This window comes from Leptonychotes weddellii, chromosome 2, assembly GCF_054177405.1.
Source record: "Leptonychotes weddellii isolate Sample4059 chromosome 2, ASM5417740v2, whole genome shotgun sequence".
Lineage (NCBI taxonomy): Eukaryota > Metazoa > Chordata > Mammalia > Carnivora > Phocidae > Leptonychotes > Leptonychotes weddellii.
Genome location: NC_138370.1, coordinates 23675557 through 23699929, shown reverse-complemented (window position 1 = coordinate 23699929; position 24373 = coordinate 23675557). Strand labels below are relative to the sequence as shown.

The 24373-nt window shown below is 35.6% G+C and overlaps 1 protein-coding gene across 1 annotated transcript in view; it reads right to left on the bottom strand.

Annotated features, from left to right (window-relative positions):
* The window catches only part of LOC102739174 (WRN RecQ like helicase), a 133192-nt gene that overhangs the window by 67724 nt on the left and 41095 nt on the right, over positions 1 to 24373 (bottom strand). Inside the window, exons 9-16 of the mRNA XM_081812890.1 lie at positions 18426 to 18540; positions 10572 to 10977; positions 7347 to 7427; positions 5311 to 5446; positions 3912 to 3987; positions 1766 to 1833; positions 1371 to 1479; positions 580 to 648 (exon numbers count right to left, since the gene is read on the bottom strand). Of these exons, the coding sequence (XP_081669016.1) occupies positions 580 to 648; positions 1371 to 1479; positions 1766 to 1833; positions 3912 to 3987; positions 5311 to 5446; positions 7347 to 7427; positions 10572 to 10977; positions 18426 to 18540 (1060 nt within the window). The remainder of the gene's footprint in view (positions 1 to 579; positions 649 to 1370; positions 1480 to 1765; positions 1834 to 3911; positions 3988 to 5310; positions 5447 to 7346; positions 7428 to 10571; positions 10978 to 18425; positions 18541 to 24373) is intronic.

The following is a 24373-nucleotide window of genomic DNA, read 5'->3' as shown; positions in this document are numbered from 1 at the left end:
TTAGGCAAATTATTTTCTCTAGGCCTCAGTTTGCTCATCTGTAAAATGAGACAAAACTAGGTAGTTCTTGTTCAAAACCAAAATTTTACAACAATATGACTACAATGCTAACTTCACAGTCCAAGAACTAAAAATAATAGATTTCTTTAAGTTTGAAAGATTTTAAAATGAACAATTCTACAAATGTACTATAAAAACAAAGTACATTTTTTTTAATTTGTTTTTTTAAAGATTTTGTTTATTTATTTGAGAGAGAGAGAATGAGAGAGAGCACATGAGAAGGGGGAGGGTCAGAGGGAGAAGCAGACTCCCTGCCGAGCAGGGAGCCCAATGTGGGACTCGATCCAGGGACTCCAGGATCATGACCTGAGCCGAAGGCAGTCACTTAACCAACTGAGCCACCCAGGCGCCCCAACAAAGTACATTTTTGAATTATGAACATTTCATCCACACATTAAATAAAAATTTTTATATAAATTTTTAAATAAATTATATATTTTTATATATAATTTTGTATAAAATTCTCTCACATACCATAGACACCCAACCACATAATCAGAAATCATATAAATTACTCACGATTTAATATCTTCTAGAACATTTTTTGGTTGTGCTGATCCCAGAAAACAAGCTGGAATGTTGGACATTCTAGAAGAAGAAAAACAAATATTCTGGAGCCGTGTACATACTACAAAGATCAACTTCATTCTTAACGACTAAAGAAATATAATGATGGACCAAGTACCCTTCTTTGTAATCCTCACTCGTTTTGTAACTCACTAATTTGATAAACAAATTCCTTCAAAGGCCATATTAGAAAGCAGGTTGTTAGGGCATGTTTTTCAGAAAGATTGTAAGCTCAGGTTAAAGAGGTTTAAAATTTTTCTGTAACTAAAAATTACATACTTCCATGTATATACTTTATACCAAGCTAAAGAGCAAGGGTAACCAGAAGAGAAAAGAATTTTGAGATATGGATGTAAACTGGCTTAGAGTTTGCTGTTACAAAAATTTTTATTGGGACCATCTGGTAGCCTTGGATTATAGAGAACTCTAGAAAGAAGATAAGTCCTTCCACCAAAGAGTCATTTATCACTAATAAAGATTGGGCAACATTCACAGAAATGTGTTCCTGGGAACTAGATTTTAACATGCATGATAGATTACATGTTTCCTTCATGGAAGAAAAAAAAGGGTGATAATGTAGCAATGAAAACATTACTGGGGCACCTGGCTGGCTGAGTGGGGAGAGCCTGCGATTCTTCATCTCAGGGTTGTAAATTCAAGCCCCACATTGGGTGTAGAGATTACATAAAAGTGGAAGGAAGGGAGGGAGGGAGGGATGGAGGGAAGAAGAAAACATTACTTACTTAAGCCGGAGCACTTGGTCTTCCATCAAAGAAATAAGAGGAGAGATGACAAGGCCAATCCTGCCTGAATACACAGGTGGGTACTGGAAGCACAAACTCTTTCCATATCCTGGAAATAAAAATAATACACTGATAGAAATAAAAATAAAGCCTTGGTACTTTGATTTCTTCTTACAATGTACTTGTGTGAGATGAATGGTCCCTACTAACATGCTATCCTCCTAAGAGCTAATTCCTGCATAAATTTGAGCATCTAATCTCAGATCAGTCTCTTCTGTATTTTATATCATTTGTATTTGTATTTATATTTTGAAAGTGTAATAAAAGATCACGCATTTCAAAACCTTTAAGTTTTATATTTTAGAGGACTAACTTACTGCTTACGTACAACTTACCAGTTGCCATCACAACAACATTATCTCTTCTTTCTTCCAAAACAGAATGAATCACCTTCCACTGAACCCTGGAGGGTAAAAAGCAAAAGGCTATTTTGTTTTACTAACAAGAAACCTAGGGGCACCTGAGTGGCTCAGTTGGTAAGCGTCTGCCTTCGGCTCCGGTCATGTCCCAGGGTCCTGGGATAGAGCCCCACATCTGGTTCCCTGCTCAGCAGGAAGCCTGCTTTTCCCTCTCCCACTCCCCCTGCTTGTGTTCCCTCTCTCGCCATCTCTCTCTCTCTCTAATAAATAAATAAAACCTTTAAAAAAAAAATAAATAAGGACAGGTGGAAAAATGTTTCATTTTTTCACTACCTCTAACAGAATTATTTTTCTGAAAGATTGCATTTATTTATTTAATTTTAGATTGTATTTATTTTATTTTAGAGAGAGAGCACATATGCACAAGCAGAGGGAGGGGCAGAGGGAGAGGGAAAGAATCTCAAGCACACTCCACATTGAGCATGGAGCCATCGAGGGGCTCAATTTCACCACCTGGAGATCACAACTGGAGCCAAAACCAAGAGTCAGAAGCTTAACAGACTGACCCACCCAGGTACCCCTCTAATAGAATTTCTTTTACATTTTTGAGCTTCAATATATGCATAAATTTATTGATTAAAATAAATAAAAGAGGGGCACCTGGGTGGCTCAGTCAGTTAAGCATCTAACTCTTGATTTCAGCTCAGGTCATGATCTCAGGGTTGTGAGATGGAGCCCCACATTGGGCTCTGCACTGGGCATGAAGCCTGCTTAAGATTCTCTCTCTCCCTCTCCCTCTGCCCCTCTCTGCACTTGCACGCGCATGCGCAAACACAGACCCTCTCTCTCCCTCTCTCTCTCTCTCTCGCATGCATGCGCACATGCTCTCTCTCTCTCTCTCTCAAATAAATAAATAAATAAAATAAATGCTCCAGAGGCAAGGATTGCCTGAGAAGGGACATGAGGGAACTTTCTGGAGTGACTGTAATGTTCCATATTTGACTAAAGGGTTAGGCTACAGGGGTGCATGCATGTACCCTTAAGATGTGCAAATGCATATTTAAGGTTTGACCATTTCTTTGTATGTAAATTTTACATCAAAAGAAATAAACCATAAATATTTAACTATAGTTAATGATTTATACATTGAAGTACTTAGGGAGACAAATAATGATGTCCAGTCTATCCTGAGATGCATTTTTTAATTTAGGTAGACTAAGGAATGGATAGAGAGGTGATAGATGGATATATGATAAAGCAAGTATACTAAAATGTTGAATATACAGGTATTCATAGTAAAAAAAAATTCTTTCAGCTTTCCTATATCTTTGAAAAATTTTTTAATAAAATGTTGAGGGAAAAATCAATAGGAAAGGTGATCTTCTGATGTGCTGATAATGACCTATTTTTTTCTTATGTGAGTCCTGGTTACACAGGGTGCCTAGTTTGTAAAAATTCATTGATCTATACATTCATGTGCACTTTTCTGTATGTAGGACATAGTTTAATAAAAAAAAAATTTAAGATCAAAGAAAAGAAGAAAGAAATGCTTCCCTGGGTTAAATTTTAAATTTGCAGAATAGGAAAAATCCAGTCTAGATTTTTACATTCTTATTAGTTTTATTCAAAATTACTTGTTCCTTACCTCAGTTTTAGTCATCTCATTTTAATACTTAATAAATGTGCCCCTTTAGATATAAATACATTTGAATATATTAAAACTGATAAGATGATCACTGTTCTTCAAACCGTTACCTCATGAATTTCTATTACAACACTTTGGACAATAAGTTGTACAAAATAGACACACAGATACTTATTTAATGAAAAACAACTCAACATTAAATTAAGATTAATTTATTAATGTGTTTAAACTAGTGTCTACACAGAACTCTCTTTGGTAAAGGAAGCCATTTTCTCTTATAAAAACAATGTATAGATACAAATTTTAAATAAATATTATTTTAAAATATCTTTGTAGTCACTTACAGGAAATACAGTGCGGAATGTATAAACTACAGTGAAGTTGTACTATTACTATTAAACAGGTGGATTATTTGCTATTTTTCCTTTGTGAAGAAAATTGTGAATATGCAATTTAATTAACTGAGATTATACTCACGGCTTAAAACTGGAATGGCCAAAATAGATCTTGAGGGAATTAATTTGGCTTGCATTAGGTCCTGGTAATGAATGGTCTTAAAATAAAATAAAATGGTCATTTATGTTAAAATACAAGTGATGGGAAATAAAATTTTATTTCATTGGCTTCTTTTAAAGAATATAGTGATAAGTACCAGAGGCTACTGTTTTCTGTCTTTTAAATCCAACTAACTTGGTTCTCTGGATACCAGTCATGATTTCAGTTACTTTGATTATTACCTAATACTAAGGATTAGAACTTTGTGATTCTACTACAAAATGGTTCACTATAAGAACCTTTGGTCAACATTATAAGAAAATGATGTTTTGGAATTTGCAATAGTTCCAAAACCTAACATTTAAACCCAACCATGGCAAGCGATATACCAATGCGAATTTCACCATACAACCAACTTTCAATTAATAGTAATCAGAAGTTACATTACTATCACAAATAAAATCCACAGATAAAATTAAATCTTCATTTTAGTTACCACTCCACCAAATCCTTGACCACAATTCTAACTGCATAGCACAATGGAGTTACATTGATTTTACTCAACTGACTTTTATTTTCTACTCAGGTTGAACAGTTCATGAGTGGCCAAGACAGAGCAAAGTGAAGAATCAAGACCATTCATCTATAAACAAATGAAAATGCATTATTATACTTCTCAGCTTTTAACAATTCTAAATAGAGAACTAAATTGATTGGGAGATGTTATGCCTTCATTTAATGCAAGAAAACAAAGAGAATTAACATTTTCTTTAACATTCTCACATATTTTCCACCTACAATATGTATTTTAATTGTCCCACATTATAATATTGATGAATATAGCTCTAGGGGAGTGTTCTACTTTATGAGAAGACCCCGTGGTTTGCCATAATGAATACTCTTACTTACACTTGAATAACATGAGGTTCATTTCATGGACTCCTTACTATAGTTGGCACATAGAGTATGAAAATCAGTCCATTTTGCTATCTGAAATTGTGCCACTTGTTTTAAGGAATAAGCTCCTGAAAAACAGTCACAATGTACCTATGCCTTTAACAATAATGTTTAATATTAATGATATTAATTAATGATTATTAATGATTTTCTATTATTTTTACAAAACATAAAATTCAGAATGAAAGTTTCACATCACAAAGTGCACCAAATAATACAATGCTTCTATACTTCTACTGTCATAAATAGTAAGATTGTGCTTTATAAAGACCAAACACCAAAGGATTTAATGACAAGTTTTTAGGACATCATTAATTACATGCCACAAACTCTTTGCCTCCAAATTGTTTAAAAACTGGACCCTAAATTAGAGTCAGCAGTAGGTATCAGAGGTGAGTCCTTTCAAACACGTTGCAGTGCTTACCTGCATCATCTTCTTCGTCTTCAATAGCTTCAATCTCATCTTCATCATCTTCAAAAGGAACATCCAGATTTCTTCCCATTTTTATACATTTTGGATGAACAGGATCTGCCGTGCCAGTATTTAGATTTTCTGAAGACTGAAAGTTTGAAAGAAATCTTAAAAGCAAAACCATTGACAGTGTCGTATCTTTTTCACCGAACACAAAAGAAGTATTATTAACAGAACCTACAATTTTGTTCAAAGCTGGCAGATGTGCAACCAATACCACAAAAGAACATGTGTGCTCTAGTTTAAACATGTGCTCAAGAATGGTTTCTAAGGCACAAGGCCAAAGATGGAATACTTCCAGCAAAAACAGTGTTCGTTAATAGCATATCATGAACTGCCCGTGGGGAAAGTTATCAAAATTTTGAATAAAATTTGAATTTAAAACTTTTTTCCTTTATCATACGTCAGTGTTTTCAATTGCCAAGAGGTAAATGTGGGCTTTACTGTTATTTTTGTAATGAGTTTCTCCATATCACGTGTCAGCATAAGATTTAAATAGTAAACAAGCAACGAATGTGTTTTTTGTGAATTATGTGAATTTGTTTACATGAATTATGAAAACAATAAAAGATTCAAATAATTTTAGGAATGGATTATTACAAATGTGAATAAAGTTGCTCTTTACTTTGGCTTGATAATATTGGATTTTTTCCCCTAAATGAAGATTATCTATTTAAAGAACATTAGTATATTTCAAAATTGTTTCATCTGCATAGTTTTTTACTGAAAAGAGACAGGAAGAATTATTAAACTACAGTTCTCATTTTCTCTTTTTATTAAACCTCCCATTTAATAAACTTGACTTTAATGGTTTTCTAAAAAGTGTATTCATTTCAGGCCTAGAAAAGAAAAAGAGTGATTCTGTTCCTGATTCTTTATTCAAGTCAACAAATATACTTAGAAAAGCATTTTGAAAATAAAGTTCTCTCATATGGGCATCCAGAATGCCTTCTAAGAGGTTCAATATACAATGTAAGTTTGTGGAAGTCTGCAAGTGTCCTATAAATGTGCTACTTGAACAGCACTCCTCAGAGAAATGGCTAATTGATGAAGGAATATGATTTAGTATTTATGTCCTATTATTACTATTAGCTAATATTTATTAAACACTTAAGAAATACCAGGCTCTGTACTAAGCTCTTCACAAATAACACCTTAAATAATAACAGCTGTTAACTGAGTATCAAAAGGACTAAGAAACTTGCCCAAAGTCACACAGCAAATAAATGGAGATGCTGGGATGTGAACCCACATCTAAATTCAGAATCCACATTCCTAATCACTCCCCACTACTCTGGTTCAAAACAAAAAAACAGGAACCTAATCTCATTTCATAAGAAAAGAACAAAAATCACATTGACCTAAAGATAAGGAATAAAAAGCACAAATAATGATGAACTTCTGTGTTTTTCTTCATTTTCAATTTGAAATTTAAGCTTTTCTTTCTTATTGTCCATCCCTGGTTCACACCTGGCAAAGAAACTGGACGATGGATGTAGTGGTAGAATATACATAATTATAAAATAATACTTTGATAATAAAATAGGGGTAAATGAAATAATTTAAAACATTAGAAAATTATATATAATAAATATATCCATAGTAACTAAGATCAAAAGAAGGAAAGAAGAATATTGAATGTATAACAACAGAACTCCCAAATAAAAGGGGATACACATGGATGGGAAGAAAAAGAAACCTATTTCAAGAGCAGAGGGCAAAATCACTACCAACATTCCAGGAAAAGATTTAAAAGAAGTGACCTGACAGGAATATGTCTTCTAATATAGAAAAATTAGTATACTACTACTAAAACATTATTCATAGGCCATATAAAGATGTAAACAAATATGAAATGGAAAATAAAATCTAATGGTTACATAAATGATAGTAATCTCATTGTGGGGGACATTTAGAATTAGGTAATATTTTACATAATTAAGTGTCCTTTTTGAAAAGGAAGTAAATTTCCATAACTTCAAACATACCTTAATCATCTCCATTTCTAAATCTTCATCACTTTCAATTACATAAGATAGATCCTCTTCATTATCCTTGGAAGATAAATGCTTTAAAAAAATTATATTTTGAACATTAGTTTTCCAATATAATTGACTCTATACCCTGTTTTCTACAAAATAAAGTTCCTATATACTAAATATCTTTAGACAACTTCCTCTTCTTCTCTAATAGATAAATTTATAATACCTGTTTATATGTTTTTATGAAACAGAGATAGAAAGGAAAACAGGGTAGTAAGAAGAGAAAGGAGAATAAACAGAAACAAAGAATCAAAGAAAAAGAGAAAGAAAGAAATATAATTGGAAAGACAGACAAGAGGACAAACAGACTTGATATAAAGCCTACAGAGAGAGTACAAAGTGACAAGTTCAACAATGGTTAAACAATATCAAACTGTGTGTCCCAACTTGAGTACAAGAACCTCTTTACCATGTTGAAAAATTCTATTCTATTCTATCCTATTCTAAGAACAGTTGTTCTCTTATATCCACTAATTTTAAAAAGATCACAAAAAGCTCCTATGACTGTAATAATAGCTCTAAATAAATCACTATTTTACAAACAGCATCTATATATATTTGAAAAACAATGTCAGATAAGTTATTTATTCAGCTACTGCCAATGTTTGGATATGAGAAAACTTTACAATAATTTGGCAATCCCCAGGAAGTAAGTGTCCAACAGCATGAGACCCCTGCATAAAAGAAATATAGAAGGATCCCAAAAGTCTAATCTTTAAATTGAAAGTAGGAAAAGGAAGCATAGCCATAATTAATCTGCAAAAATCAAGTCTTAAAAAAGGATAGCAGAAAGGGAAGAATGAAGGGGGGGAAATCAGAGGGGGAGACGAACCATGAGAGACTATGGACTCTGAGAAACAAACTGAGGGTTCTAGAAGGGAGGGGGGTGGGGGGGTGGGTTAGCCTGGTGATGGATATTAAAGAGGGCATGTACTGAATGGAGCACTGGGTGTTATACGCAAACAATGAATCATGGAACACTACATCAAAAACTAATGATGTGATGTATGGTGATTAACATAATAATAATAAAAAAAAAAGATTTTAGGGGCACCTGGGTGGCTCAGTCGTTAGGTATGTGCCTTAGGCTCCGGTCATGATCCCAGGGTCCTGGGATCGAGCCCCACATGGGGCTCCCTGCTCTGCGGAGAGCCTGGTTCTCCCTCTCCCAGTCCCCCTGCTTGTGTTCCCTCTCTCGCTGTCTCTCTCTCTGTCAAATCAATAAAATTAAAAAAAAAAAAAAAAAGGATGTTATTTTATTTATTTCTTTATTGGGGGGGGAGCAGAGGGAGAAAGAGAATCTTAAGCAGGCTCCATGCCCAGCATGCAACCCAACAAGGGGCCCAATCTCACAACACTGAGATTATGACCTGAGCCGAAATCAAGAGTCAAGACACTTAACTGACTGAGCAACCCAGGCGCCCCTTAAAAAAGGATTTTAAAATAAGTTTTATACAAAGAGAAAAAAATTCTTTTACTTTCTAAATAGGGTCTTTAATGAGTAAAAAAAAAATTGCTAATTATTACACAATAAAAATGGCAATAATTGGGATAAAAGATGACAGATCATGAAATCCTGATCATAATTCTATATTATTATATGAAAAATACTGTCTTAAAATGTATACCTAATAAGAAATTTTCAAAAAGTTAAAGGGTGATGCAGACATTAGCAAAAGATATTTCCTAAAAGGGAAATCTGTTTTACAAGTGGTTGGCATGAGAATAGTCTGAAAATCATTTTAAAATAAAATGTATTTAGATACTGGTAGAAGTGATTACTAATATAGTTACCAAACAGAGAACTTCTCAAATACTAAGACTTTTGATTGACATTAGAAAACTGAAAAGGGAAGAGGGAAATAACCCTATTAAATAACTTCCAAATTTAATTTTAAAAACTAGTTATTACAAAATAAAATGTATAAAATGCTACCAAATATGGGCATCATAGGTAATTTTCTAAACTAATGAAAAACAAATGAGATAAAAGAATACAGCAATATGATGTCTCATTTTATGGTCTGTCTTTACAATAAAAGAAACACAAAGATTTCTCTAATAAAACTTCAGTATTTTAAAAAATATTCTTGGGGCGCCTGGGTGGCTCAGTCGTTAAGTGTCTGCCTTCGGCTCAGGTCATGATCCCAGGATCCTGGGATCGAGCCCCGCATCGGGCTTCCTGCTCCGCGGGGAGCCTGCTTCTCCTCTCCCACTCCCCCTGCTTGTGTTCCCTCTCTTGCTGTGTCTCTGTCAAATAAATAAAGAAAATCTTTAAAAAAAATAAAAAATATTCTTAACTTAGCCAGGAGAAAAACAACCTCACAAATTAACTACTCAGAACATAATAATTAGAAATCTAAACATGAAGTTGACAGATAATATAGAATGCTTCAAAACAATCTATTAAGAAAAAAACGTAGGTCACTGACTCTCCAGATAACAGTAAAGGTTGGTGTCAAGCAAAAACGCTAGTTTATTAGAAACCCTCTCACATTAGTAAGTAAAGAAAATCTTGTATGAGGAAATATAACTACTCCCAAAAATCAAGTTTGGAAGAGTTAACACTAGTAGATATATAGGAAATCCACAAAAAGCCAAGGTATCTATTACATAAAAATAGGGAGAAATACTAAAATAGTAAAGTACAGCAAATATGTACTGGCACTTTAAAATCTTTCCATTACAAAACCATTAATTTGTGCTTATTATACTAAGTCAAAAGCAGCAAACTATAACTCACAAGCCAAATTCAGCCCACTTTTTGTTTTTGTTAATGAAGTTTTATCGAAACACAAACAAGCTCATTTGTTTACATTTGTCTATAGTTGCTTTCACACTAAATTTTTATTTTTTTTTTTAAAGATTTTATTTATTCATCAGAGACAGAGAGCGAGGCAGAGGGAGAAGCAGGCTCCCCGCTGAGCAGGGAACCCAATGCAGGACTTGATCCCAGGACCCTGGGATCATGACCTGAGCCAAAGGCAGACGCCCAACCATCTGAGCCACCCAGGCGCCCTCACACTAAATTTTTAGACAGAATTGAATAGTAACACCAGAAAATGTGTGATTGATCTGCAAAGCCTAAAATGTTTACTGCCCTTTCACAGAAAAAATCAGCCAACCCCTACTAATGAATAAAAATTGTTTTCTATTCTATTTTTTTAGTACCTCAGGAGATTTGCAAGTAGCATCATTAAGAAATTTTTCCTGAGCCTGCTGTTCCAAAATCTGGAGTTCATGTTCTGTAATATCTAACGACATCAAACAAATTCTTTCTGTGTTCTCTTTCAACTTATTGCCTTCTTCTAATCCAGCTTCAAGTCCATCTTCTTCTTGTTTCACTTCATTTTGAAGTACATTTCCTTCATCGTGTTTTATTAAATTATCAAGTGTTGTGTCCCATGTCTCATCTTTAACTTTAGTAAAAATTTTATGTTCTCTAATTTGTTTCTGTTGTACTCCATCAGCAGTTGGATCTTCCAATGGTAAAAACTGAATGGTCTCGGTAGAACCAGGTATCATCTTCTTCAATGAATACAGATTTTCTGAAATATCACTTAATAGTATAGAAATCCTAAAAAAATTAAGAAAGGGTAATTCAACTTTAACTTCAATAACTACCAGCACAGTTGTAATGCTTTCTAATAAGTATAAGCTTTCTAAATTGACCTTCATTTAAAGGACACACTGGATTACAGTTATTTTTCATTCCCTAATAACCAAAATATGCTTAGAGCTGTTGGCTACTCTCTAGAACAGCAAGGTACTTCTACATTCAACTTGTACACTTAGTAAGTATATATGCTTATACGCTTATTCACTTGTATGCTTCCTAAGTGTCAGTAGTGTTTGGTCACAGACTAATTCTTTATGCCAGATATACTTTTTGTGGTAATTAATTTAATTAAATATGTCAAATTAATGATACATGACCACCAAAAAAAAAAAAAATTAAGCTGAACATGTTGAAAGACACAGCAATTTCCTTTTTTAAAAAAACTTCTGTCTGATTAACTATAGTCAAAACAACTATAAAAGGAGGAAAACTCTTAAAAACTCCTAGGACTCTGCCTTTAGATTATTTCAAGTGTCTTAAGTTTTCACTCCATTTTAAAGAAATTAAAACTAGAAATTGCAGATGATACGTTATGGGTGTGCCTTAAACAAGAACCACTTTGCAAAATTCCAAAGAGCAGTCCTATATTTAATGAAAAAACCATGATAAATATCAAAATATTGGGAAACAAATATACACTAATATATTAAGTTACCATGTTTTAACTGATTCAATTTGCCAATCAATTACTAGTCCCAACTGTAACATATAAGAGTGTTTATGTTATAATTCAAAAACGATGCTACTGTGCAAGTTCAATAATCACAAAACCAGACACATGTTCTTCAGAACAGAAAAAAAAAATTCCCTTCAGTGCACAAATATAACAAATAAGAAAATATGGAGAAGTTGTTTATGAATAAATATGATATGAATTTCTTAACTCCTTAATTGTAATTGCTAATATAACATTTTAACTAAGTGACTTTTTTATTTTTTTATATTTTATGACTTCATTTTTTTTAAGATTTTTTTTTTTTTATTTGAGAGAGAGAGAACATGAGTGACAGAGCACGAGTGGGGAGAAGGGGCAGAGCTAGAAGGAGAAGCAGGCTCCCCACTGAGCAGGGAGCCTAATGCAGGGCTCGATCCCAGGATCCTGAGATCATGACCTGAGTTGAAAGCACAAGTTTAACCGACGGAGCCACCCAGCACCTCTAACTAAGTGACTTTAAACAGCTATTTATAACAAACCTGGTTAACTGCAAAGGAAAACCACTGCTAGAGTGTAAAATAAAGCATACTATCTGTTGGTTAAAGGGTTTACTAAAGCAATTTTTAGTTACTTCATAAAAGTACAAGTTCGAGGGAGAAAAGGGAATATGATTGAGACATTTTTCCAATTTAATTAACACTTTTGTTTAGCTCTTCTAATTCCTTTATATTGAAAACAATACTTCATAAAATCCAACATGACTTTTAAAGTTTTATATTGATGATTCAAATAAAAATTTGATCATTTATGGGTAGACTATCAAAAATGCTGAGTTGTTCAGTCATACTCATCTACCCCTTCTAGAAGGTTATGCAGTGTATTAATGAGTGCATAATAAAAACAACAAAAAAGTAAAAAAAAAAAAAAGAAAAAAAATGCTGAGTTGTTTCATGATTTTTTTCCATGCTAAAAATAGCACCAAAGTTGTGCTCAAGGTGACAAGTCCACATCAATACAAACAAAATCAAATCAAAATTAATTTAAAACCTAAAAACTCACTAATTCTAACATTCCAAAATTCAAATCTGATAAAGAACACTCAGTATTTATTATACACAGGTATTCAAATATAAGACCTGTACGTAAATACTTCAGTAGGAATGCATAGGAAAGTTGTAACACATAAACACAGTGACAGTGAGGTACAGATTGATAAGACTGTAAGGGCCCATTTATTCTGTGCTAACATCGGAGAATGACATGTCTCACGTAAGATAACTATTTACTCTAACAAATATCAAAGGCTGTCTTTGGTAAAACATAATATACTTTTCCTTCTTTCTTAGGATTGTTATTATGCATATTAGTAGCCTACAGAAAGCCTCAGCACCCAACAGAATGTTAAGTATATGACAGCAATATAACAGATGTGTAATGAATTTAAATCAATGAGTAATACTGTACAATCCAATAGCTTACAGGTCCACTGAAGCATACAGCTGTTCCCTTCTGTAACAAAACTCAAAGTACTCTATTTTACAAGTTCTCAGTTCTAATTTTTACACTTTTGTACACTCTTTCACAGATTGCCAGCTCTAACTTCTAGCTGTGGTCATGTGCATCCCATTCCTTATCAATACCTGCTTTTCATTTTAACTGGATATCTAAGCTTATCAAACTGTATCTATAAATGAGAAGCAAATATGCTCTGAATGTCCCCTCATGCACTCCACTGGAAATGCAGTTAAATGAGTTTGAACTCACGCTTATGGCATGTATTTTAGCATTCAGAATGTTAAATGTATTTAGCATTTTTTGTTCCTCTCTGGTTTTGAGGAGTGATTTGGTAAATTAGGTATTACTGTAGGCTTCTTACAAAGAACCTGAAATAAATTTAACTAGTCCTTGTTTGACACTGAAACTTGACAAGATCTTTCTTTACTAAAAAATGAATCCAGTTATTTCCCATTCTCAAGTTTTAAGAAAACCTATTTAGCTTTGTTATTACAAAGCAAAGCATTAAGCAGACATAATTTACATTCAATAGTTTAAGTGCTAGAACAAAAATCTGAAATACATGTAAACATCACATAAAAGTGATTATTTTTCTTTCAGAGGGAAAAATGTAAAATTGAATATGAAATGGCTTTATTGTTACCTATCCCCATTTGACAGTTACGTCTTTCAGAAATTCTCGGTTACATAAAAACTACTAAAACAAATTGCTAGGGGGGAAAAAGGACTTTGAAAAAGAGCTGAATCATCATATTTTGAAATATCAGAATCAAAATTTATCACAAATCTCAGCCAAAAAAAATACACTAACACTGTATTTTGTCAGAATCAGAATTCTGTTTCAACTAACTGCATGACATTCTACAAAGTATTTTTGCCTCAATATATAACTATATTGTAATAATTCCCTGTTCAAGAGCATTCCTGCTATTAAAGGAAGTCATTCAGCAATTAAGGCTAGGGAAAGGTCTGGTTCCAGAGTTAGCTACAAGGCACTGGTAATCCAATGTCTATTAATCCAAATATCTCAAATTATCTAGGGCTTTAGCTATAAAATGGCATTTAAAATCTGAATGCCTCCTGTTCTAATAGTCTAGTGATTACGTAAAATTCCTATTTATAAAATCAGATAAAAACCCAAAAAATGAAGCTACTAAATATAAAAGTTGTTTTTATTTATACATTTTAGGTGACCAAACCATGAATATAATTAAATGAGAGATGCCCATAACAAAAGAAAAAGACAACTTTGAATCGAAAATATTTTCCTTTCTGTGGACATCTGAATTTTATTTTGCCTTGTTTCATAAAACATCCTACAAAGCAGATAAAAAAGCCTTAAACTTCTTAATGGGCAATTTAACAACTGGAAAGATATTTCTCAAATTTATAGATCAGTCTACGTGCATGTACTGAAGCAAATTTCTATCAGTCAACCCACATGAGGCTGACAGCAGACTTGTCCACAGAGACCGGGCAGGCGAGAAAGGACTGGCATGATGTATTCAATGTGCTAAATGGGAAGAATATGCAGCCAAGAATACTGCATCCAGCAACGCTGTCATTCAGAATAGAAGGAAAGATAAAGAGTTTCCCGGACAAACAAAAACTAAAGGAATCTGTGAACACTAAACCAGCCCTGCAAGAAATATTAAAGGGGATCTTTGAGCAGAAAGAGAGCTCAAAAGTAACAAAGACCAGAAAGGAACAGAGACAATCTACAGGAACAGCGACTTTACAAGTAATTCAATGGCACTAAATTCATGTCTTTCAATAATTACTCTGAATGTAAATGAACTAAATGCTCCTATTAAAAGATAGAGGGTATCAGAATGGATAAAAAAACAAGACCCATCAACATGCTGTCTACAAGTGACTCATTTTAGACCCCAAAACACCACCAGATTGAAAGTGAGGGGGTGGAGAACCATTTATCATGGTAATAAACATCAAAAGAAAGCTGGAAGGCCATTCTTATATCAGACAAACTAGATTTTGAACCAAAGACTGCAATAAGACATGAAGAAGGGCACTATATCATAATAAAGGGGTCCATCCAACAAGAAGATCTAATAATTGTAAATATTTATGCCCCTAACTTGGGAGCACCAACTATATAAACCAATTAATAACAAAATTAAAGAAATTCATTGATAATAATACAATAATAGTAGGGAACATTAACAGTCCACTCACAGCAAAGGACAGATCATCAAAGCAGAAGATCAACAAGGAAACAAGAGCTTTGAATGACACACTGGACCAGATGGACTTAACAGATATATACAGTGCATTTCATCCTAAGGCAGCATAATACACATTCTTTTCCAGTGTATGTTGAACATTCTCCAGAACAGATCACATACTGGGTCACAAATCAGATCTCAACCAGTACAAAAAGATTGAGATCATATCATGCATATTTTTAGACCACAATGCTATGAAACTTGAAGTCAACCACAAAAAGAAATTTGGAAGGACCACAAATACATGGAGATTAAAGAACATCCTACCAAAGAATGAATGGGTCAACCAGGAAATTAAAGAAGAATTTTAAAAATACATGAAGCAAATGAAAATGAAAACACAACAGTTTAAAACCTTTAGGATGCAGCAAAGGCAGTCCTAAGAGGGAAATATATAGCAATACAGGCCTTCCTCAAGAAACAAGAAAGGTCTCAAATACACAACCTAACCTTACACCTAAAGCCTAAATCCAGCAGGAGAAGAGCATAAAGATTAGAGCAGAAATCAATGATAGAGAAATCAAAAACACAATAGACCAGATGAACGAAACTAGGAGCTGGTTCTTTGAAAGAATTAATAAGATTGATAAACCCCTCAAGAACTTATCAGAAAGAAAAAAAGGCCAAATAAATAAAACCATGAATGAAAGAGGAGAGATCACAACCAACACCAAAGAAATACAAACAATTATAAGAGAATACCATGAGCAATTATATCCCAACAAATTAGACAATCTGGAAGAAATGGATAAATTCCTAGAAACATATAAACTACTAAAACTGAAGCAGGAAGAAATAGAAAACCTGAACAAACCTGTAACCAGAAAGAAAATTGAATTAGTAATCAAAAATCTCCCGACAAACAAGAGTCCAGGGCCAGATGTCTTTCCGGGGGAATTCTACCAAACATTTAAAGAAGAATTAATACCTATTCTTCTGAAACTGTTCCAAAAAATAGAAATGGAAGGAAAACTTCCAAACTCATTCTATGAGGCCAGCATTACTTTGATTCCAAAACCAAAGACCCCACTGAAAAGGAGAATTACAGACCTATATCCCTGATGAACATGGATGCAAAAATTCTCAGCAAGAGGCTAGCTAATCAAATCCAACAGTACATTAAAAGGATTATTCACCATGACCAAGTAGGATTTACTCCTGGGCTTCAGGGGTGATTCAATATCTGCAAATCAATCAACGTAATACAGCACATTAATAAAAGAAAGTATAAGAACCATTTGATCCTCTCAGATGCAGAAAAGGCATTTGACAAAATGCAGCATCCTTTCTTTATAAAAACCTTCAAGAAAATATGGATAGAAGGAACATTTCCTTCCATTTCTATTTTTTGAACAGAATAGAGAACCCAGAAATGGATCCTCAACTCTATGGCCAACTAACCTTTGACCAAACAGGAAAGAATATCCAATGGAAAAACAGTCTCTTCAACAAATGGTGTTGGGAAAATTGGACAGCCACATGCAGAAGAATGAAACTGGACCACTTTCTTACACCATACACAAAAATAAACTCAAAATGGATGAAAGACCTAAATGTGACAGAGGAATCCATCAAAATGCTAGAGGAGAATGCAGGCAGCAACCTCTTTCATCTTGGCTGCAGCAACTTCTTGCTAGATATGTCTCCAAAGTAAGGGAAACAAAAGCAAAAATGAACTATTGGGACTTCATCAGGATAGAAAGCTTTTGCACAGCAAAGGAGACAGTGAACAAAACTAAAAGGCAACCTATGAAATGGGAGAAGATAACTGACTTATCAAACAAAGCGCTAGTATCCAAAATATATAAAGAACTTATTAAACCCAACATCCAAAAAAAAAAAAAAAAAAAATCCAGGCAAGAAATGGGTAGAAGATATGAACAGACATTTGCTCCAAAGAAGACATACAAATGGCCAACAGACACAAGAAAAAACGCTCAGCATCACTAGGCATCAGGGAAATACAAATCAAAACCACAATGAGATACCACTTCACACCTGTCAGAATGGCTAAAATGAACTCAGGCAATGACAAATGTTGACAAGGTTGTGGAGAAAGGGGAACCCTCTTACACTGTTGGTGGGAATGCAAACTGGTGCAGCCACTCTGAAAACTGCATGGAGGTTCCTCAAAAAGTTAAAAATAGAACTACCTTACAACCCAGCAGTTGAGCTACTAGGTATTTATCCAAAGGATACAAACATAGTGATTTGAAGGGGCACGTGCACCCCAATGTTTATATCAGCAATGTCCACAATAGCCAAAATATGGAAAGAGCCCAGATGTCCACTGATTCATGAATGGATAAAGATGTGTGGGTGTGTGTGTGTGTGTGTGTGTGTGTGTGTGGGTGTGTCTATATATATATATATATATATATATATAATGGAATATTACTCAGCCATCAAAAAGAATGAAATCCTGCGGGGCACCTGGGTGGCTCAGTTGGTTAACTGTCTGCCTTCGGCTCAGGTCATGATCCCAGTGTCCTGAATGATACCTTGCCATTTGCAACGACCTGGATGGAACTAGAGGGTATTATGCTAAGCAAAATAAGTCAGTCAGAGAAAGACAAATACCATATGATTTCACTCATATATGGAATTTAATAAACAAAACAGATGAACATAGGGAAGGAAGGAAAAATTTAAAAAAATGAAAATAGAGAGGAAGGCAAACCATAAGAGACTCTTAACTATAGGAAACAAACAGAGGGTTGCTGGAGGGGAGGTGAGTGGGGGAATGGAGTAATTGGGTGATGGGCATTAAGGAGGGAACATGATGTAATGAGCACTTAGTGTTACATGCAACTGATGAATCACTAAATTCTACCCCTGAAACTAATACTACAGTATACGTCAACTAGACTGAATTTAAATAAAAAATGTTTTTGAAAATTTCTGAGTCTACCTTAATAAACAGTAATTCATTATAAATAGGAATGTGCAGTAAGAACAAACAGAATTGGTAAAAACAGGTAATATATAACCTCTGTGGATTTTCCAATTTTTTCAAAGTGTCAGGAAGACGCTTAGCCAGATCCATCATATCCTCAGAGATTGAAGTCAATTGTTTCTTCACATCACTAGGTAGCATTTCCTCCTCTGGACAAAAAGAATCAATGTTAATTTTCAAACCACAAAGCAGAGAGATTTATTTAGCCATTTATTTAAACAGTATTAGGGGTCACATTTTCATTTTCTTTCCTTAAGTGAATTCCAACAAAAGGACTTCCTTATTCTATCTCCATATCACCTCACTTTATTTCCCTTTCAGATTTTTGCTACTTGAATTTTAGAATAAATTCCAAATGATCTACATTCATACACATTACAACCAGTGGTTACCAACCTAGGCAGAAGAAGGCAGAAATGAGAATCTGAACCCATCTACACTATCAAAATCAGAACTGATTTCGGTGGGCTATTAGTTACGAAACATAGTTTAGTAAACATAACCTGAGTCAACAGCCATGCCTCACTTCCCTTCTTATCAGTCATGACCAAAATAAAATGCAAGCCTTTCCAATCAGCAGTTATCTTCCAAACTCTCAACTTCATCCTGTCTGGTACATCATTCTCCATCAACACCACACCTGTGCTCCTTCCTCGAATCCTTCCCCTGCTTAGAGTTTCTTTTTTTTTTTTTTTTAAAGATTTTATTTACTTATTTGAGAGAGAGAATGAGAGAGAGAGAGAGAGAAAGCACATGAGAAGGGGGAGGGTCAGAGGGAGAAGCAGACTCCCTGCCGAGCAGGGAGCCCAATGCGGGACTCGATCCCGGGACTCCAGGGCCGAAGGCAGTCGCTTAACCAACTGAGCCACCCAGGCGCCCCTGCTTAGAGTTTCTTACAGCTCATCACCATTTTCTCTTGTCCTTCAAAAGTCCAGCTCCTCTGAAGCATGCGACATAGGACTGTACCATCTGTTATTCCTGATTGCCGCATCTTGTGACCTCAAAATCACATCCCTTCATTCATTGAAGATTTTACTGCCTGGTTCACTGTCTTTCCCTTCACTACTACACCTGTGATAATTCCACCTAAAAGTGTGGCCTTTTCAGTGCTTTGATCCTTCCATTTCCAACAATCTTTTCCTCCACTGACTTCAGCCACCCATTCGAGAGTCATTTGACCTTATAATTGCCAATAAAGTCACTACTTCCAAACTTCAATTGTAAGCATTCCACCCTCTGAACACCAGCATGCTGGCTTGCTTTCCAGGATGCCCTCCCCAATACAACTATTCTTTCCACTTTCAGAGCCAAATCCACTGATCCTATCACCTTTTCCATATACTTTATCCCTCCCACTCCCCACAATGTCTTTTTTCCTTTCTTACCCATTTTTAATAATCATTCCCTTGTACGTCTGGACTCTGACCTCTTTTGCTCCTTCCTCCCTCCGTGGTACTTTTTATCTAGGAAAACCCCTATTCTAATTAAACCCAGCTTTTTTACCTACTTGATGCCTATACTCAAAGAGTTGACTATAGTTGAAGATAAAACACAGCCAAGATGACTCAGCTTGCTTTAAATTCATGACAGAGATCTCAAAGGAATCCTCAGTAGTGACTGTTAAATATTCTATATTTCCCACTTTCCTACTAACGAGATGACTATTTCATACCTCTTTCTTTCTCTCCAAGCCTCTAACATCTGCTTGCTCCTCCTTTTACTCAGGGAACAACCTCACTCCTCATTACACTAAGAAAATAGAAAAAGAAAACTATCTCATCTTCCCACCCCCCATCTGCTAATTAGTCTGTACTCACAGAACTACTCTCATTTACAGCAAAATTCCATGAAAGAGTTGTCCACACGCACTGTCTCAAATTTTCTACTCCCATTTTCCCCTAAACAGACTCCAACCAAGCCTTCGCCCCCACCAGTACAGCATGGCTGCTTTGGGAAAGGTTACCCAGGGCCTCCACACTGTCAAATCTAATTGTCAGGTCTAGTTCCTCATCCCCTTCAGATTCTCAGCTATTTAAAACAGGTGATAACTTCCTCCTCCTTAAAACATGTTCTTCCTGAGGCTTCTGGACACGACACCTCTCAACATTCCATCTTTCACTACCGTCCCTTCTCAGACCCTCTTCAATGCGCTCTCTTCATCTCCCTGATCTCTAAATGTCAGTGTGCCCTCTACATCAATACTTGGGCCCCCTCTGTTCTTTATTCCAGTCACTCCCTCTTTCATCTCCTTTCACTGCTTTAACTGCCATCTATATCTTAATGTTTCCCAAAGTTACATCTCCAACCTCAACCTTTCCCCTGAACTCCAGAATCGCATTTCCAACTGTGATATCTGCTTGAATATCAATAAGCACCTAAAATTTAGCATATCCAAAACTGAAATCTACATTTTTCTCACCCAAACCCACTTTTCCCATAATCTTTCCACCATAATTGATCCTTCCATTCACTCAGCTGATCCAACCAAAATAAACATTGTCCTCTCAGTCTCTAGATCTTACCCCTTATGGAGAATTCATCAGCAAATCCTTCACAATTTACACCTTCAAAACATATACACAATCTACCACTTCTCACCATCTCTACTGCTACCAGCCTAATCCAAACAAGTGTCATCTCCTGCTGGGACTACTATAGTAGCCTAACAGCCTTCCCTGTCTAAACACTTGCCCTTTTATAGCAGCCAAAAACAAAAACAAAAAAATCCTGTTAAATTTAATCACGTCATTTTTCTGCTCCAAACCCTCTAGGGTTTCCCATCACTCTACTTTATATTTATTGTAATTAATAAAATATGAAGCCATAGTCACCACCTGTAAGGCCCTAAATGATCCGGCCTAAGCTCCTTTTCTAGCCTCATTTCCTCCCACTCTGACCCTTACTCATTTTGCTTCAGTTATCCTCACTGTTCCTCAAATAAGGCAAACAATCACCCTCAGACACTTAGCTCTTTCCCCGATGCCTGCTACATTCTTCCCTCAGATAGTCACGTGGCTCTTTCGCTCATTTCAGTGAAATGAAGTGAAGGCGCTTGGTCTCCTGTGTTCAGTCCACTTTCCCCTATAACTGAAACTGTGCCTGACTCATAATAAAAACCCATCAAATATGTCACATGAATGAATGAATGAGTAGCCCCTTTCCAAACCAATCTTCTAAAAAAGAAGTTATTTATACATACTTTCTCATGTTCCTTAGATCTAATAACTCTTCTATTCATGTTAATGTGATTTCTACTCACACCACTCCACTACTCCACTCTTGCTCTGCTTATAGCACCTTTATGTTCCCAAAGCCTGTGGACCCTTTTCTGTTTTAATAGCACATGCCCCCAAAAACCACTCTCTCCCCGGAACACTCTTTTGTCAGCCAATACACCAAAGCTGCTGGGGTCAACGGTTACAAATGGTTGCCATGTTGCCAAAACTGATGATTAATTCTAAATCCTCAGTTTCTCAAATTCTCAGCAGGACTTAAAACAGATTGATAACTGCTCCTATGTAGCTCTTCACTTAGCTTTCGGCACACCGTATCTCCTAATTTCCTTCTATGCCAATGGCAGGCAACTCCTTTGCTGTCCCTTCCCCCATGCAAACATGAAATACTAAGAGTTCCTCAAAATTCTTAGTCCCAGTTTTTTATCTCTAACAAAAACTGCCCTCTGAGCCACAGCCTGGATATCTAAGTGCCCCTGGCCACCTCCACCTTGCTATTTGACAGCCCTCCTTCCTTTAACATGTCTAAAATCAACTGTGACTCCTCAGCTCCAAAGCTTGCTCCTTCTCTTCAGTGGTTTTCACCCCTGTTGTTCGTGGCAACAACACAGTAATGATCCTTGACACATGGCTGTCATCATCACACCAAATTCTGCTGACTCTAGTAAATGTATTTAGAATCTATCCCCTTCTCCACTCTCAATACAACCATCCAAGCCGGGTCACCACTGCCTCTCCCTTGGATTGCTCTCTCAGCCTCCTAAGGAGGTTTCCCACCATGACCCTTGCCCAGCTACAATCCATTTTCTACTCTACAGCCCAAGTTATTCTTTTTTTTCTTTTTCTTTTTTTTTAATGTAATTCATGTCACTCCTGTGTTTAAACCCCCCAATACCTCTTAGGAGGAAATTAAACTCCTCATGTAAACATGGCCTATCTGCTTTCCTTGTTCTGCATCTCTATCCCTCACTCCATCATATTCAGCAGTTCACCACGCTGAACTACTTTCATGAAGTTGCCTGTCGATACTATGATCTCTTTTTCCACCTGCTGTTTCCTGTGCCTATGACACTTTTCCTCTACTCTTCCGCTACCTAACTCCTGTTCCTATTTCAGGTCTTGCCTTAAACATCACTTTCTCCAGGAAATACTGCAATACTTCCAAATATGTATCAGATGGCTCTCCTATGTGCTAACCACAACGCCTTGTTTTCCCACATCATGAGACTCATCTCCCTATACCTATGCCTTTTTTGTTCATCTCTATATCCCCTACAAACCTGTAGATTTCCCTCTCAGGAAGCAGATCATGAGTGCCTTATTCATTACTGTATCCCCACATCATAAAGTGCTAAAAAAATTTTAATAAATGAGTAAGTTTATTTTTATCTGGTATCTTGTTTAGTGTTTATTAGGACCATCCTGGAGTAAGCTAATATTTTAACAAGGAGAAACAATGTGCAATATCCTTTTATTTTCTGATATTATAATCCACTTTAATTCTTTAATAAGAAGAAAAAACACAATTGTATAACCAAAAGTGGTCATTTGAAAATATCATATATAAATACACCAGGGAAATTAAACAACAGTGAGGTTGATACCTCTGGCTTCATAACAGGAAGGGAGGAGGGGGAGTGAGGAAAAAAAGAAAGACTGGTAATCTTTGTTACAATTCACTAGGATCCTAGTCAAGGTACCTCACTTCAGATGTCAAACAAAATTTACTCACACATATAATGCAATAAAGAATAAAAGTGAGGGTCAAACAATGCAGTATTGAAATGACAGGTACACTGATACCAGGACTTCTAGTGGCGACTTTAAATATATGGTACATTAGTGAGAAATATCTTAAACATTTCCTTAGAAGCATTTTAATCAGAGACAAAATTGCATGTATAACCTAGAAGTAATTCTGCAAACCACAAATTCAGAAAACCATGAATCCCCTCTGTTGAGTTTAATTCTGTTATGATTTAAATAAGTTCTATATCGTTCTCCAGATCAGCTTCAAAAAACTATCATCCGCTCAATTTAAGCAAGGTAATTTCTAGCCACAGTACCTTTGGCTATAGAGAGTCAGGAAGCTCTCATCAGAAGTGGCTTTCCAGGGAAAGAAAGAAAGCATAAGGGGTCTTCTACCTTATTAGGTAAAGAAGGAGGGTCTATTACAAAGAACATGAATCCCTTCTCAATGGCAATTAATAAGGGTACAATATAATTTTATATGAGGAGGTCACACCATATCTTTAAGCTTATTTAGCAAAATCACTAATTTAATTAACATCTTTTTTAAGATTTTATTTATTTATTTGAGAGAGAGAGAGACAGCGAGAGAGGGAACACAAGCAGGGGGAGTGGGAAAGGGAGAAGCAGGGAGCCCGATGCGGGGCTCGATCCCAGGACCCCAGGATCATGACCTGAGCCAAAGGCAGACACTTAATGCCTGAGCCACCCAGGCGCCCCTCATTTAATTAACATCATAACAAACACAACTATTTAAAATCTCCAAAAGAAGCTACAAGAATAGGAATAACAACTCCGCTGAGGCGCCTGGGTGGCTCAGTTGGTTAAGCGACTGCCTTCGGCTCAGGTCATGATCCTGGAGTCCCTGGATCGAGTCCCGCATCGGGCTCCCTGCTCGGCAGGGAGCCTGCTTCTGCCTCTGACCCTCCCCCCTCTCATGTGCTCTCTCTCTCTCATTCTCTCTGTCTCAAATAAATAAATAAAATCTTTAAAAAAAAAA